This window comes from Miniopterus natalensis, chromosome 9 (assembly GCF_054644295.1).
Source record: "Miniopterus natalensis isolate mMinNat1 chromosome 9, mMinNat1.hap1, whole genome shotgun sequence".
Lineage (NCBI taxonomy): Eukaryota > Metazoa > Chordata > Mammalia > Chiroptera > Miniopteridae > Miniopterus > Miniopterus natalensis.
The window spans coordinates 32,175,951-32,192,881 of record NC_142089.1 but is presented as its reverse complement, the minus strand read 5'-3'; the positions used below and the strand labels follow the sequence as shown (position 1 = coordinate 32,192,881).

The 16,931-nt window shown below is 48.4% G+C and overlaps 1 protein-coding gene across 1 annotated transcript; it reads right to left on the bottom strand.

Annotated features, from left to right (window-relative positions):
* Positions 1-445: 445 nt before the first annotated feature.
* Positions 446-12,881, bottom strand: MRPL37 (mitochondrial ribosomal protein L37). Its single transcript, XM_087820451.1, has 7 exons — positions 12,515-12,881; positions 11,518-11,701; positions 11,309-11,424; positions 7,798-7,983; positions 5,404-5,561; positions 2,304-2,507; positions 446-640 (listed from the first exon to the last, which is right to left on the bottom strand). Exons 1-7 carry the CDS (start codon positions 12,858-12,860, stop codon positions 563-565), a joined length of 1,272 nt encoding a protein of 423 aa, XP_087676577.1. The 5' UTR covers positions 12,861-12,881; the 3' UTR covers positions 446-562.
* Between the last annotated feature and the right edge of the window lie 4,050 nt (positions 12,882-16,931).

Genomic DNA, 16,931 nt, shown 5'->3' with positions numbered 1-16,931 from the left:
GAGACCAGCTGACCAGGCCTTACTGATCCATTAACCAGGACACTAGTGAGAAATCTACAACAAATACTCCGCCCAGCTGTTCTGCATTGTGGGAGGTGTCCACAAATTAAATTCCACAGGGCCCAGTGTTCATCACAGAGCACCCACTGGAGTTTGGTTTTGTTTGTTTCAGTTAATCCTCACCCAGGGATATTTTTTCCATTGAATTTTTATTTTTATTTTTTTAAATTAATTTTAGAAAGAGAAAGGAAGAGAGAGAAATTGATGTGTTGTTCCACTTATTTATGCATTCACTGGTTGCTTCTTGCATGTGCCCTGACAGAGGATCAAACCCACAACCTGGGTGCATCAGGAAGATGCTCTACCCGAGCTGCAGGACCTACACTAGTGCGGAGGCAGGCTCCCGGCCTGGGCGCCTCCAGACAGCACCCCACCATGCACAGGATCCAGTGCACTGGAAGCACTCTTTATTGTCAGCGGGACCCCAGGCTCCACCCAGGATACAGGATCTTTAATGGGGGAGGGTGGGGCAGGGGCTTCAGGCCTCAGAAAGGTCCTTGGCTCACACAGCACCATGCAAATACAGAGCTAAAAACTTCTTGAATGTCTCTGGCTGGAAATCAGTTGGCCCAACAGGTTCCTGGAAAGAACACAGCCCATTAGGATCCTGCTACTAGGTTTAATGGCAGCAATTAAAACAAAGGTCGGTTTTATGCAAATCTAAGTACCTGGAAAATAATTGTTTCTTTCTCTCAAGGACCAAGGAGGGGCCTGGGGAGCTGGCATTGAAGATGCCCGAGGGGGTTGGCTGGGAGAGGACATGAAGCACACTACCAGCTCCTTTCACTAAATCTCCTGTTGACACGACCTGATCCCCGACCTCTCTTACTCCAACCACCGCAAACAAAGGGTCTGTTGTTTTTTTTCACCCCCAGGGACAAGTCCTCACTCACTCCACACACATTTATCAGGCACCTTTTCTCTCTCCACTGGCCTGTGTCCTGTGCTGGAAACCCAGTGACTTGAATCTGGCTCCTGCCCTCAAAGAGCTTACAGCCAGGTGATGACAGGTCTTATAACAAAAGTAGGAAAAAGATGCTAAGAAAATGGGAGAAAATGACTAACTCACTGACTTCCATACACAGAAGAGACCATGTATGAATGAGTCTTTTCTTGGGGGGGGGGGGAGGGGGGGGAGTCTTAAAGGGTAAGTAGAAAGGGCCAGGAGAAAAAGAAAAGGAAGGAGACTTCAGAGACCAGTGCAGTATATGCACTGTACAGAGGCTCATAGGACAGCAGGAAGAGCAAGGGCGAGGAGGCTGATGCTGGTGGGGGTGGAGGGAGAGGCAGGTGGGGGCAGGAGCTGAACTGAAGAGGTAACGAGGGGCCACTGACCAAACCAGGACGGCCTGGCACTAAGTGTTCTGGAAGGAAGAGGTTGAAAGAAGAGAGACATGCAGGGGGAGGGAGAGAGAGCAGAAGGCTGGTGGGGCTGTGCAGGTGACACATGCTGGTGTCTGGGCAAAGGGAAGGTCCCCTATTTAAGCACAGGAGGCATATCAAGGGAGAAGCAACTGAGAGATGCTGGAGAACTAACTAGAAAACTGACATGCTGACAATGTCCAGAGGCTGAACACCACCATTTAGCAAATCTACTCCTGCCCATGTGGGGCACAGGACACAGCTAGTGAGATCCAGCACCGCCCCTACACTGTTCTCTCACCCCGATTCTGCTTTATGTTCCTTCAGTGCTTATCACTGCCTGACATTACATTATGAATGCATCACTCAGGAACCCTGCTTGGAGCTCGGTGATGGAGGAGAAAACATGTAAATAGATGGAGCAGAAGAGCAATGTGATCGTGTGTGATGCAGGAACACAGGGCTATGGGAGTGGGCTGGTGGGTCCTTATGCTCAACCTGGAAGGAAAAGCAGAGGATGGCCAGACAGAGGGGCAGTGGGGGTAGGGGGAGGGGGGGGGAAGCCTCCTTTGCAGCATCTACCAGGATCCTGAGCTATTTAAGCACAGGGCACACTGGGAAGGTGTGAGGAGCTGGGCATGGTGGGTGCTGAGGGAAGGGGGAAGGGAGTTCAGTGAACAGCTGGGCAGGGCCCGGAGTGGAAGGTCTTGTTTTAGGGGATGGACAGGGCTGAAGGAGCCCTCCAGTCAGAAGTCCTGAGCACCAAGCTCCTAAAGCCAGGGTCCCATGCACGATCACCCCCTCAACCCCATCCCTGCTCACCCTACGCAGGGTAAGTCACGCCCCTGCTCCAACCACAGTCTGGAGATGGCTAGACTTACCACCACCACCTTCTTTTTGATCACTGGGAGACACCAAAAATGCTGATAGAGGAGCTGGTCTGAGTCCATCCAGACCAGATTCTTGACGCCCTCATCAGAGGCCAGATCTGTGGTGTTCAGCTGTAACACCAGGAACTGGAAGACACGTCCATCGGTACCCACACTCTGCACCACTATCGGCTGCTCCAAAACCTTAGCATCATTCTGAGGAAAAGGGGACAAGCAACCAAATCGGAAACTGTGGAGTGTAAGGAATAGCACAGGCCAGGCAGCTTCTAGTTCTGGCCTTTAAAACAAATGTCCACTCCCATTTACTGGTTTCACCACAAGACAATGAAAAATGAATGAGTTCAGGGCCCTGACCAGGGCCAGGCCTTCCTGCCCTCGCCCAGCCTGGCTCTGCCTGGCCTGATGCCTCGTGGCCCCAGGGTGCCTGCGCTTCAAGCTGAACACATTAAAGTAATAATTCTTGCCACTGAGAGGTGATTACTGGGCAAGCAGCAGAGGACAAGAAGGTGAGCTGAGAGGTTAACGACAGGAAATCCCTCAAATTTCTGGGGTTACCTGATGGCGATACCAGTCACATCAGCTCTATCAAATGTGGGCCTGGAGGGTGAATGGATGTATATAATCTCGTTCAGTTCTCATTCCACTGGGCAGACGAGGAAACTGAGATTCAGAGAGGCAAGAGGCTGTCTGGTCACAAAGATGTGTGGCATCAGAACCTAAACTGGCTAACCCTGAGCCATGCTCATTTCTACTCTGCTGGCATCCTGGAGCGCAGCCAGTCACCTTACCAGGTCTTCATGCCCCAGTGCAGCTCTGAAAACATGCTGGACTCCTGGTGTCCACTCTGACATGTCGGTTTCAGCATTTCACCAGTCAACCCATCGGCTAATTATCTTTCAATTAGTGCCACTTGGTAATAATAACACCAGCAACCATTTACTGAAGGCCTCTCCCATGCCAGGCATGTGCCAGTTTTACATAAAGTCACTTCTAATCTCATAAATCTAGTGGCATATTCCCACTTAACAGATGAGGAAACAGAGGTTCAGAGATTATAATTTGCTCAAGAACACCCATGAGATGCAAGCCAGACCTCATGCTATTAAATCACTCAACACCCTCCTGTTCTCATCTACACCCAGTGTCCCATTGTGTCCAACAGCAGCACCTCTTCTCACCCTCAGTAGTGTCCCAGTTTGGGTGACAATCATATGTTCACCCACTGAGACTCTGCAGCAATCCAGTTTCATGACTGCTACCCACTGGACAAAGATCCACTAGGCAGGCCCCATGAAGCACAGCAGCCTTGATTTGAAAATGCTGCCTACATTCGCCTCTCCAGGGCTGAATCTAATGTCAGGAATAGCTAATGTCAGACCTCAGTGTGGGCCACACTGGGACTGCTGGCCTTAGAAATACCTGTTCTTAGCTGCATGAGAAATAAATAAAAAGAAAAGTACCTCTAAGTGTTAGCTGAGGATTCTGTATTGACTCTTATCTCCCTCTACAGATCAATAAAGCTGCAGGTAGTACATAAATTTCTCAGCAATTTTACCTTTTACACAGAGGCTCTTGCCATAATTGCTCAACTTCACATCCCCAGGAATAATCTGTACCTGGAGGGGGTGGAGGGGCCTCCTTTCTACCCAACTGGGTGGCAATTAGTGGCAGCATTGCTACCCATGCTCTGCTGGTAATAGCTGGTTCAGAAGCTACAAGGAGCCTGCAGACCTGGACCCCAGCAAGCGATGATCTTTGCCTCCATCCCCTGCCCCAGAGATGGGAGGAAACACGTCCTTCGAAGCTGGAGGGATCAGGGTTCCCGTGCCTGCTGACTCACTCATTAGCTGTGGGCTGTTGGGCAAGTTACCTAACCTTTCAGAGACTTCAGGAAATATACAAAGCATGGAAGTAAAGATAACCTTCCAAGGACTGGAAAGACACAAGAAGGTCATAAAGATGTGTCACCATGGGCAGTTACTTAGCCTCCCTGAGCCTCAGTTTCTTCATCTGTAAAATTAAGCTAATGGTTATCTGCCACAGGGGGTTGCTACAAGGATTAAATAATGCAGTGGTTCTCAAATTTTAGTGCAGTGGTTTCAGTCGTGAGCTTGTACCAGCATCACCTGGAGGCCTCACCCCCCCAGTTTCTCTGCAGCAGGTCTTGGGTGGGTCTGAGAATCTGCACTTCCAACAAGTTCTCAGATGCTGCTTATGCTGCTAATCCAGGACCACATATTGAGAACCACCGGCATAAAGAACCACAATTAAATGTCTGGCATGTAGTAGATGCTCAGTCCAGGCAAAGTCCATGCTACCACCTCCCAAACCCCACCTAGTTTCTAGAGGAGTGGGATGTACAACAGACCATTTTTAATGTACTCACTCCTCTAGGAGGGCCTTAGGATCTAAACAAGACCTGGGAGCTAAGAGCAGCTCCCAGAAACACTCCTCCACCTCTTGCTCCCAGAAGATGCTTTCCCCTAATCTTGCAACAGTTCTGTTTGACAGCCACGCAGCCTGCCTTCTACACCATCTAGGTCCCTGAGCCCTCTTCTTAGAATCAAGGGCTACCACAAAGGGGTATCTTGGGTCTCCAGAACCTGTCTTGACTTGGTAGGCAGGTCCGGGCCACTCTCCTGCTTCACTTCCTCTGCCTGCCTGATGGAGCCTGCAGCTCCGGTTCAGGTTCTGGTAGAACAGAGGCGTATACTGCAGACACACAAACAACTGAAGCCATAAGAGCTGGGTGTACCTGGTTCCCATCCTTTCTCCAGCACTCACTGCTGTGTAACGCTGGAGAAGTGGCTTAGCCTCCCTGTGATTCACTGGCGCAGTTTTAATACTGGGGGTCACAATGGAACAATATGGGCCACTGTGATCAACAAACGAAGCACCCTATGTAAAAGACAGGCACAAGTGGGCACCCCGCAGATGTCAGTTCATCTCTGAGGGTGAGTGGAGGTGCCTCTCCCTGAAATTCCTCAGTAAAGCAAGGCTTCTTCCTCTGCGCCCTTTCTTTCTCTGAACAGCGTAAGGCAGGAGACCATCACCATGCAAAGCAGCTTGGTGGTCTTCCCCACATACATACCCCATAGAGGAGCCGGGCCTGGACCAGGGCATTGCCAAAGGCGAACAGGATCATCTTGGCCCTCAGCTGATCTGGCTGGAAGCGGTTTTGCCGGGAATTGGCTGCCTCCAGCAAATAGAGAGTGTGAGGATAGGGGTAAGGATAACCCTCCTGGAATCCTGCAAGATAAACAACCATATGGAGGCAGAAAAGATTAATTGGCCTGCCCCAAGCTCAGGAAAGTCACCTCAGCTCAGTTCAGTGACAGGCACTACAGACACTCAGGAAAGACAGATACTACCATTCTCGCCCAGTGGCTAGCAAACTTCTGCCTGCCTGCCAAATCTGGCCTCCAACCTGTTTTTGAAAATGAAGTTTTTTATTAGAGCACAACCCTGCCCACTCACTTATTTACATAATGTCTACTGAGTAGCTGTGACAAAGACCATATGCAAAACCTAAAATATTTACTATTTCGCTCTTTATAGAAAATGTGTGCCAACCCATTACAGGTGATTCTTGCATGAATCTAACTCCACCCCTTTCTCTCTCATTCAAGCACACGGATGGATGACAATGATACTAGCAGAAGGATAACTAACTTGAAATCTATGGTAATCATTTTTTTAAAAAAGCAAGTCATTTGGCCCTGGCTGGCGTGGCACAGTTGGTTGGACTGTCATTCCATGCACTAAGGGTCACGGGTTCAATTTCCAGTCAGGGCACATGCCCAGGTTGTGGGTTTGATCCCTGGCCCCAGTTAGGGTTCAGGCGGGAGGCAACCAATTGATGTTCCTCTCTCACATCAATGTTTTTCTCTCTCTCCATCTTCCTTCCCCTCTCTCGGAAATCAATTTAAAAAAAAGGGCAAATCATTTGCAAAATGCAATACTTTATTATTAATAACAAATAACTTGCCTCATATCTCACAACTATGTGCACAACACTGGTGCTGAGAATCCAAGTTCAGCATGTGCTCATTTCGACCATGACCCTGCCAGTCATCATTCTCCTCCCCTGCAGGGCTCTGGGCAAACCCTTGGTAGGTGGGGGCTTCTAGAATGAGTAGCCTGGATTAGTCAAAGTGAGTGAAAGAGAGGAAGAAAGAGGCTGGGAATGTGGGCTCTGAAAATCCCAAAGAAGAGCACTACTTACGAGAGACATAGCTTTCCCATCTGCCTCGATCCTTGCTTTGATCCCTCAGCACATGTAAACACCAACACTCAGCACTCAGTCTGTGCCAAGCTCTAAGGCAGGTACCAGGAATAGGCCAAGCAGAGCCTACTATTGCCTTTGAGGAACTCACAGTTTAGAGGGGAAGACAGACAGGAAAACCGATCATATCCACATAGAGGGACATGTCAAGATACAAGATGAGTCGGGCATGGGAGGGACGATAAAAGGTCCTTGATGAGACTGGAAGGGCCCAGAGCATTTCTGGGAAGAGGTGATTCCTAAGATGAATTATGAAAGATGAGGAGTTATCAATGAGGTGAGTGGTCAAAAGTTCCAGGTAGAAGGAAGAGAACATGCTAAAGTGTGAAAGTATGAAAGGGCATGATGTGTAAGTATAGCAGGAATAAAGGGGGCACCTGGGGGAGCAGACCAAGATAAGGCTGGAGAAAGGGGCGGAGGCCAGACTTGAAGGCCTTCATGTGATAAGCTAAGGCGTCCAAACTTTGTCCAACAGACAGCAGGGAGGTGGGCATGGAAAGAGATGGGATCACATTTGTTTTAGAAAGGCTAAACTGTGAACTAGATGGACTACAGGGAAAACAGCCTAGGCAACACCAGCTGGGAGACTGTGGCAGTAGGCTGGGTGAGAGACACAGGGACTGGCATCGGTTGCAGTTGTGGAAATGAAGAGAGGTGAAGGAGAACACACTACCGCTCATGAATGAGGGGACAGCGGGAGTCGTGGGCTTCTTAGCCTGACCCCCTAGTCTCTGTATGAGCTGACCAGGTTGACAGTGGTGCCTTACTCGATGAAGTTTGGATGAACAGCACCATTCAAGGCCTGTGGAGCTTCCTCAGTCCTACCAGGAGGCCGGCCAGAGTTTACATGGTACAAAGAAAGGGGGTGTCTTTCAAAGGAGCTATGAATACAGGAAACATTTGGCCCTTGATCAAAAGCCCCTCAAGATGCCAATTAAAACTCTGATGTAACAAAGTTGCTTCTCAGGTTGTCAAAAGCAAAGTCAGCCTTTCAGCAAATCATTTAACCTCCCCAAGCCTGTTACTTTGCCTCTAAAAGGGGGATAACAGTACCAGTCTCACAGGGCTGCTCCATGGATCTTAGAAGAAAATACATGTGAGGTGCCTAGGACATGTAAGTACTCAGTAGACCCTTCCCCCTTGGAAAAAGCACGTTTCTCATCTCCACACTGCCTGAAAGTCAAAGGTGTTGACCCTTACCCGTGTCGTCCTTCTCGTCATAAACATTGCATTCCAGAAGACCAATAGTGGGAGATATGGGATAGAAGGTCTCAAGAACATGATCCTTAGTAGCTTCAACTTCCTCTCTGGAGGCGATGGGGGGCAGAGGATCCTTGGCATTCAGCCGGGCTCCGCTAGTACCATGGACCTGAAGGAGAAGAGACTCTAAAGGGGAGAAAGACAATTAGTCTAACCTGCTCTAAAACCTTATCTCAGCTTCATCCTGCCACACTCAAGTCTTTTATAGCTTTCCAAGCTGATTGCCCTAATCACAGAAAACAAAACTTTGGTTAAGATATTAATCCTGGGATTCTTGGGAGATGAATGCATTCTTTTTTTTTAATAGTTACTGATTTTTAGAGAAAGAGGAAGGGAGAGAGACAGAGAGAGAGAAACATTGATGTGAGAGCATAACATCAATTGGCTGCCTCCTGCATGCCCCCCATTGGGGACTGAGCCGACAACCCAGTCACGTGCCCTAACCGGGAATCGAACCGGCAACCTTTCAGTTGCAAGGGACGATGCCTAACCAACTGAGCCACACCAACTAGGGCACATTTTTCTTCCTGTGTTCCCTTTCCAGTGACCCCTAAGACATGGTGGCTTCTGTGGGTTTAGGGATGCCCGATAAAGACTGTCCCAAGCCCTGAGCTAAGCTGGGAACCCAGAAATGAGAGTTACTCTCTGCTCTCAAGAAGCTCGCCAGGTAGTAAGCACTATAGCGAAAGTATGAACCACACTCGGAGATTGTAGAGGTGGGAAAATGACCTCCTTTAGGAGGCCTGGGAAGCTTCCTAAAAAAGGCACTGCCTCCAAACTAGCTTCTGAAGGACTGTTAAGGGCAAAGTTTCTCAACTTTGGCACTTTTTACATTTTGGACCAGATGATTCTTTGGAGAGGGAGGCTGTCCTGTAGATCTTCAACAGCATCCCTGACCTCTACCCCGTGGATGCCGGGAGAACTCCCCACCCCCCCATTCAAGTCATGTCATAATCAAAAATATTTCCAGACACTGGCAAATCTCCCCAGGCCACATTGCCCTTGGTTGAAAGCCACTAGGTAAGGGTTTGCCAGGCAAAGGGGAGAAAAGCGTTCTAGGTAAGGAGAAGTAGCACGAGCAAAGGCATAGAAGCGTGCTACTCCAGGGCAGAGTCTAGGGAAACAAATCCAGGTGACTAGAGTATGGTACAGTGGGAGGGAGAGACAGAGGGAAACCAGAGGCTCTGGAGAAAGGCTATTCAACCAGGGAAAAAGGCCAGACTGATTGTCTTCAACAACTGAGAGTGAAAAAAACCAGGCCAGTCAGAAAGACTCATTTAAGCAGGATTAGCATATTTGCTACAAAGAGACATAGCTGTATGGGGAAAAAACTCATATCTGTCTAATCAGCAAGCCTGCCTCACTGAATGTGAATGCCCTTCACAGAGGTCCCTACAGGTGGCCACATGCCACCACCACCAGGCAAAATGGAAGAAACTCCTTGAGAATGGTCTCCTGAGAATTCTCCATGCAGGCAAATCTTCCTCTGAAAGTGCGTGGTTTTTGTTTGTTTTTGAAATATATCTTTACTAATTTCAGAGAACGGGGGAGAGAGAGAGAAAGAGATAGAAACATCAATTATGAGACAGTCATTGATCGGCTGCCTCCTGCACACCCCGCACTGGGGATCCAGCCTGCAACCAGGGCATATGCCCTGACTGGGAATCAAACCACAATCTCCTGGATCATAGATTAATGCTCAATTGCTAAGCCATGCTGGCCAGGCTGGTGCGTGGTTTTTTTATAAATACACAAATAGCTGTGCAGTGGTAATGGATCAAGAATGACAAACTTATGTATGGTGTAGCCATTAAAAACTGCCATTTGTGCCCTGGCCAGTGTTGCTCAGTCCACACACCAAAGGGTTGCAGGTTTGAGCCCAGGTCGTGGTCTTAGAGCATGCAGGAGGCAACCAACAGATGTGTCTCTCTCACATCAGTGTTTCTCTTTCTCTCTTTTCCCTTCCACCATCTCTAAAAAAAAAAAAAAAAAAAAAATCAATGGAAAAAATATCCTCAGGTGAACAGGTGTGGATTAACAAAAACAAACAGAAAACCTGTCATTTAATAAGCATGTGGCCTCCCTTACTACATGTAAAAAAGGGATACTACATCTGTGGATAGATAAACTCTGATCTGTTTGTTAAAATAAATCACACCCATACCCCAAGAATAGTTTTCTAAAGTATATCCTGTTTCCTCACATTTAATCTGTAAAGAAGATAAATGTGCCTGGACCTCTCCTAACCTTGGGTTTTAGATTTTCCCCACAGACCACTCTAGTGTGGTTTCCAATTCAATTCCCTCCACATCCCTCCTCCAGTGACAGCTCCAAATGGGGCAGTTTAATTAGAGGTAATACTTGATGATGGGCCAACAAGTGCTCCTCTATTAATGAGGTTCACTAATTTCCTTAGTGGTGCCATTACCTCTGTAAAGCTGACTCCTTGCCAAGAAGTCCATACTCAAAGGGGCAAGCTGGAGAAGCCTGACCAAGCAGATGCCCTGAAAATCCCAAATTATTCCATTGCTGGTCTCCCTGCTTCAGGTTTCCACTCATCAGAACTCCTGTGTACTCTGAACATCCCTGCCTGAAACACCTGAAATTTGGTATTCATTCACCTGTCCCTTCAGTCAATACCTATCATGTACCGTGAACTGTTAAGACACTGTGCACAGAAGTTCACAGTGTAGAGGAGCAAACAGAAAAGATACTGGGCATAAGGAGCACAGAGGAGGAATAGCTAACCTGTGGATTCACATAGGAAGGGGGCCTGAGTTGAGTCTTGCAGGTAAGAATTTAGTCAAATGAGGAAAGCAGAAAAGAGCATTCCAGACAAAATGCAGAGCACGTGCAAAGGTGTAAAAGCTTGATGCCAAAACCCTGCAAGCGGCTAAAGTGTAAATTTGGGCATAGGGGGGTGGCGGGACAGTAGAGCAGGACACAAGACTAGAAAGACTAGGTGGTGGCCAAATCACAGAGGGCCTTGGGCAGCATGATAAATGGTTTAAGTGAAGGATTTGAAACAAGAGGGACATAAGGAGACATGCACTTTAGAAAGATCATTCCAGCAGCTATGTGGAAAATGGATTCGGAAAAGGAGAAAAGCATGCATGGGGTAAAAAGGCTCTTGCAACAGAATATAAGCTTTGTGAGGGCAGACACTGTGTGTGCTTTATTACTTCTTTGTGTCGTCAACACTTATGCACTTGCAGGCGCTCAATAGATATGGCTGAATTAACAGTCTTGGAAAGAAGTGATTAAAAACCAAAAAAGCCAGTTATGGCTAATAATGTTGAGGACGTGCCTAAGCCTACAAAACTGGACCATGAAGGATGGAAGTGAGGGTACATATAGGGATGTGGGGGGCTGGGAATGTGAGCTGGTGGTAGGGCTAAGAGTAGAAAGATAAAAAACTGACTAAGGCTTTCTGGTATACAAGATGACCAACCTCGGTTCCAGGTGGTGGATAACCTGTAGTTTTTGGCACAAATCCGCCTGGCCAGAGCAGGATGCTTTAAAATCTGGGATTTACACAGCTGTATCAGACTGTCCACAATGACTGGGCTTGGAAAAAAGAAGAAACATTTGGAGACATAAAACAACATGTTGACTCCAAAAGCCATCAACTGGAAATCTACTGACCTGGGGAAAACTTACCAATATGTCTGTCTCTTGGGGATATCTTCAGTGGAGTGCCAGAGACGGGCGTGAGAGATCACATTCAGAACACGTTCATCTTGGTTCTCTATGTGGTTCCTTGGGTCATCAAGAAGGCTAAGCACTTTCTCGGGAAGGCCTTCAATTAACTTGGCCTTGGTAAGCCAGAGGGCCTGCTTTACACCTTTGGGGTAGTCACACACACACACACACACACACACACACACACACAAAAGACAATTCAGAATGAAATACTTAAGCCTGCTTGGTAGCATCTTGGGGAAAAGGCCGCAGAGAGAGCCATCTGAGAGGTCAGAAATAAAATAAGGAACAGAAGCTAGAACAGCCAAATTTCAACTCAACTTCAGGAATGACTGTCTAGCGATGGATGGTTAACCACTGAAATAGTGCCTGGCACCAGGGGAATTAAAACAGTGGCTAAGAAGGCTGAGATCATAAGGGTCTATCTGTTGCCTGCAGCATTCAGACAGACCCTAGATGAATGCCAACCTTTCAAAACCTATATCTCTTCTACTAACCCACACCCAGTTCCTGACGGGAAAAGCCCATATCTACCAAATGTACCTCATTTATTAGGATTAAACCCATACAAACATTTAGAAATGGAACTTCTGGGTTTTGTGGTGGAGCATAAAAAACCCTGGAGTGGGAGTTGGGTAACCTGAGTTTTAGTACTGACACTGCCATTGCTCCTTAAACTTGGAAATGTTCTGTAAAGTCTTTAACAAAACTCTGAGAGATACAGAGCTACAGAAGCGGACTGGGGTAATGAGATCATGAGCTTTAGGGTAGACAACTCTTTACAACTCACTTAATCCAAACAACTGTCAGAAAATAGGAATCACTACTGGCCCCGTTTCGCAGACGAAGCAACCGAGACCCTCGGAGTTTCAAGGTCTTGCCCAAAGCCACAGAGGGTTGGCGTCAGTACTGGGAAGAGGAACAAGGTCCCCTCCCACCCGTCCTGGGGCCTCACCCTCGAGGAGGCGGCAGCCCGCGTGGAAGGTGTGGCAGGTCTGGTCCTTGTACAGCGGGTGCTCGTGAATCGGGGTCAATCGGCGGGATTTCGGATGCTTCCAACCGGGATCCCAGGGCGGGAAGACCGGCCGCGCCAGTCCAGGCACGAAGTGCATCTTCCCAGCATAGGTGATGGGCTCCACTCCAGGGATTTCGTACACCCGGTCAAGGGGAGGCGGCTCGGGCTTACGCGTGGAGCGGACGCCCCACTCATACGCCCCGCGTCTTGGGGCCCCACAGCCCCCAAGGCCGAGCCGTCCGGGGCTAGCCAGCGCTCGCCCTGCCGGCCCCAACGCCAACGCCATACCGACTTCGTCTCCTCAAGCCCTCCACCTGGACGCCGCCATCTTCCTGTGCGCGAGGCCTGCTGGGAACAAAAGGGGCTGGGCGGCAAAGCTCGTTTTGTGAGTGGCAGCCACTCGAACCAATCAAAGTCAGGGCTTCCTTGTCTTGCCCCACCCTCGGGGGAGGGAAGGAACAGAAAGGGTCCTCATGGGAACTGAAGCGCTGTAGGTGAGTGGTGGCGACTGGGACCGGGACGGGATTAGGAGGACAGCTGGACTTCAAACCTGAACTCTGAGGAGCCTGCGCCTCTAATGGGCAGTTGTAGCTTGGGCAAGGCGCTTTCCTCTGAGCCCCAGAGTCCCCTGCTGTAGAAACAGGGCTAGAAGTGCCTACGCCAGCGTACCTGTGCAGGGCGCCGGCGCTCAGTGGGTGCGCTGTAAGTTTCCTTTCCTCGCCACCCACTTCTCTCAGCTGCGGGCACTTTACCGCATCCCTGTCCTAAGCCTGAGAGTGGCCCTTCCCTCCACACCAGCGCCACGGCTCGTACTGTACACCTCTTCCCCAGCGCCGAGAGTGAGTTCCTTTCCTCCTTTTCCTCGGGAGTTTCCTTTCCGCCTCCTGGAAGCAAGGCCAGAGCGATGGAGAGGCGTCCCTTTGCTCTTTGAGCAACACCTATTTATCAGATGCCCACTGCGTATCAGGCACTGTGCTGAGCATTGTTTGCGTTTGTGAATAAAATAGACGTGCTATGTGGAGCTTACAGTTTAGTGGGAGAAACAGCAAGTAAACAAATAAGCAGTTGGAACATACACTTCCTATCCCTTTCCTGTTTTCCTCTTTAGCATTTAACAGAAGCATACTATATGTTTTCCATGTTGATGTTATTTAATGACTGTCACTAGAATGTGAGCTCCATGAATGCAGGGGTGTCTGTTTCTTCACTGATTTATCCCCCACCCCTAGAACAGTGCCTGTCACAGGGAATACATGTTTAATAAATGAGTGCTAATAGAAGCAAATAGTGTACATGATAGACAATGAGAAAGGGGAGGTTCACAGAGGGCCTCTGAGGGTAGGTGACCTTTAAGCAAGGCCTGAAGGGAGAGGAGAGTCATCCAGCAGAGGCACCAACATGTATCAAAGGATGGCTTACAGGTGGTGCCTCTTAGACTGAAAAGGTAGAGATGGAGAGGAGGCATGAACCAGATCTTTAAAATTCATGACTGAGCCCGGCTGGTGTGGCTCAGGAGTTGAGCATCAATCTGTGATCCAGGAGATCCAGGATCGTTTCCTGGTGAGGGCACATGCTGGGGTTGCAGGCTGGATCCCCAGCAGCGTATGTGCAGGAGGCAGCTGATCAATGACTCATCATTGATGTTTCTATCTTTCTCTCCCTCCCCCTTCCTCTCTCTCTGAAATCAATAAAAAAAATATTAAAAATAATAAAATTCGCGGCTGACATGGCCAACTTACTCCACCAGTTTCCAAAATACCAGAGAAAGTGGGATTATTAAAACATGGAAAAGGTAAATTTAAGGCAAAGACTGATAGGAATGACCCTCACAATGTATAGGCTTCTTACAGTTACAGAGTTCTTTCACTTCACTTTATCTTGCAAAAATCGCAGAGAGTAAGAAATCAGCAGAAAGGGGACCAGACCTCATTCCTTCATATAGACACCTGGCACATAACATGCAATAAAAGTGGGTCAGATTGATGTAACGCCATGCTAGGCTGCAAGCTCTGTGAAGATGGAGCCCATGTCCTGTTTACCTCCGCTGTATCCCAGCACCTAGCCCTGTGCCTGGCTCCCAGACTTTATTTCTAAACTGAGTGAGCACTCACTACTCACCAGAGTCTTCCAAATGCCAGGCCTGTGCTTGGTGGTAGAATACAGAAAGAATAAGACACCACCCTTGCCCTCAAGGGGGTCCCAGCCTGCTAAGCCTTCCTGAAGTCACAGTACCAGCAGCAGACCCAGGTTTTCTGAAGCCAAACCCTTTCCTCTATAAGAGATTTATTGCACACAGGGGGGCTGCCCTTCTAAAACCAATATTAGTAAGTGATAAGAAAATTTGGACAAGCTCTGATCAGGAAGAGCCTTGGGCATCATGCCAGAAGATTGGATTCCATCCAGTAGGCAATGGGGAGCTGTTAGAAGTTGCTAAGCAGGGGACTGGTGTGATTAGAGCTGGTGGCAGGTGCACGGATGGATGGTGTAGAGAGACTAGAAGCACATCCTTTGGGCCTGTGGGGAGCTTCAGTGTAAATGGATGTGGAAAGCAGGAAAAGTGGAAAAGATACTAACAATTAAGATTCCTTGGGAAGGTCCTGGCCTGGTAGCTCAGTTGATCAGAACATTGTCCTGAATACACCAAGGTTGCAGGTTTGAGTCCCCTGGTCAGGGCACATACAAGAATCAACCAACAAATGCATAAACGGGTGGCACAACAAGTCAATATGGTTTTTTCTCCCTAAGATTCCTGGGAAGTAATTGGTAACCAATAAACAGGACTTCTGGGTCCTGTGGCCAACTTAGTGCTTTAGCCCTCTGCCCTTCTATAGTCTTGGCCCACACCTTGATCCTAGCACTTTATGCACGAATGAAGTTAGTGCCATTAGTGCCAGTGGAGGCACCAGGGTGCCCATGAAATTCAGTGACAGTTTGGCAAGTTGGACCCCTGTTCTGTGCCAGCCCAGTGGCCAGGCACTGGGAAATGGAGATGAAGACACCCTCCCCCTGCTCTCCAGAAGTATGAAATCTAGTGAGAAAGAGCACTAGCCTGTAGACATAAGAGACCCAGTTGTGCATACTAACCTACTAACCTCACCACTTCTGGCTTCCTAACCTGGGCCTCAGTTTTCTTTTCCGTGAAATGAAGAACAAGGATTGAGAGAGGCAGTGCAAAGTGCTTTGCATAGACTGGCTCAGTTAGTGGCATCTATTCTTATAATGGTTTTATCTGTTTAGTGGATGACTCTCCCACTAGGCCAGGAGCTCCTCCAGAGCAGAGACAAATGTCACTCACCTCTGCATCCCAGCACTTCTTCAGCAGCCCCTATTAGTAAATGTCTATGGCAGGAATGAACGAGAGGAAGCCAGAGGCTGGAACTCTTATAGGTAGTTGCATTTTAGAGTAATGATCTTTATATCAAATAATACTCTATGACATGAGATTTCCCCTCAGTTCTGTTAGGCAAGATTTGATTTGCCTGTGGAATTTTAAATGAATAGTTTGCTAATAGGTCAGACAATCAGGTCTATTTCTACATAGACTGTGGAGCTCCACATATAAATACAGATAGCCTTGATGAATCCCAAACCACTTTCACAGAAACATCTCTAAATCATGGCCATATAACTTTTTCTCCCTGAACTCTTTCAGACTATGTTTACCTCACAGCCCTGAGACCAAGTTCCACTCCCTTCCCTTCCCTTCCCTTCCCTTCCCTTCCCTTCCCTTCCCTTCCCTTCCCTTCCCCTTCCCCTTCCCCTTCCCCTTCCCCTTCCCCTTCCCCTTTCCCTTTCCCTTTCCCTTTCCCTTTCCCTCCCTGTCCCCTTTCCTTCCCCTCCCTCCCTTCCTTCCCACACACTTTAAAATATACCCTGGGCTGTTTCATAAAATGAATAAAGAACAAGTCTCTACCCTCAAGGAGTTCACAGTTTCAAAAAGGAGGAAGACATGTAGACATGAATTTTGGAGCAGTGTGAAATGCTATAAGGTAGAGATTCATTCATCTGAAGAATACTTATTGAACACCTATGATGACCAGGGCAGGACCAAGTGCGGTGAGTGCTTGCAGAAGGGAAGCCAAGGAGGCCCGCACAGAAGGTCCCAGCCTCCTGTTCTCTTCCTCTACCCACTCATGCCTCCCTTGGTGTGAGGACCTCCATCTCCAGACTTATGTACTCCGACCTGTTTAATCCAGCTGACAGCTGGATTTTGCTCTTGGATGCTCCATGAGCACTCAGCATATCTCAAACTGAACTTATCATTTCCCCGCCATTCCCTCTTTTTCCTAAAACTCAACTTCTCTAGAGCCCACTGTCCACCCAGGCATCCAAACCAGACGCCTGAATGTCTCTTCGG

Bases quoted from the DNA above. Each gene is read 5' to 3' on its own strand.
- MRPL37 (XM_087820451.1), bottom strand. From the start codon at position 12,860: ATGGCGTTGGCGTTGGGGCCGGCAGGGCGAGCGCTGGCTAGCCCCGGA. The intron at 11,425-11,517 runs GTAAGTTTTCCC...CTTTTTTCCAAG, and splicing joins CCCAAGAGACAGACATATTG to CCCAGTCATTGTGGACAGTC. The intron at 641-2,303 runs GTAAGTCTAGCC...TGTTCTTTCCAG, and splicing joins TCAAAAAGAAGGTGGTGGTG to GAACCTGTTGGGCCAACTGA.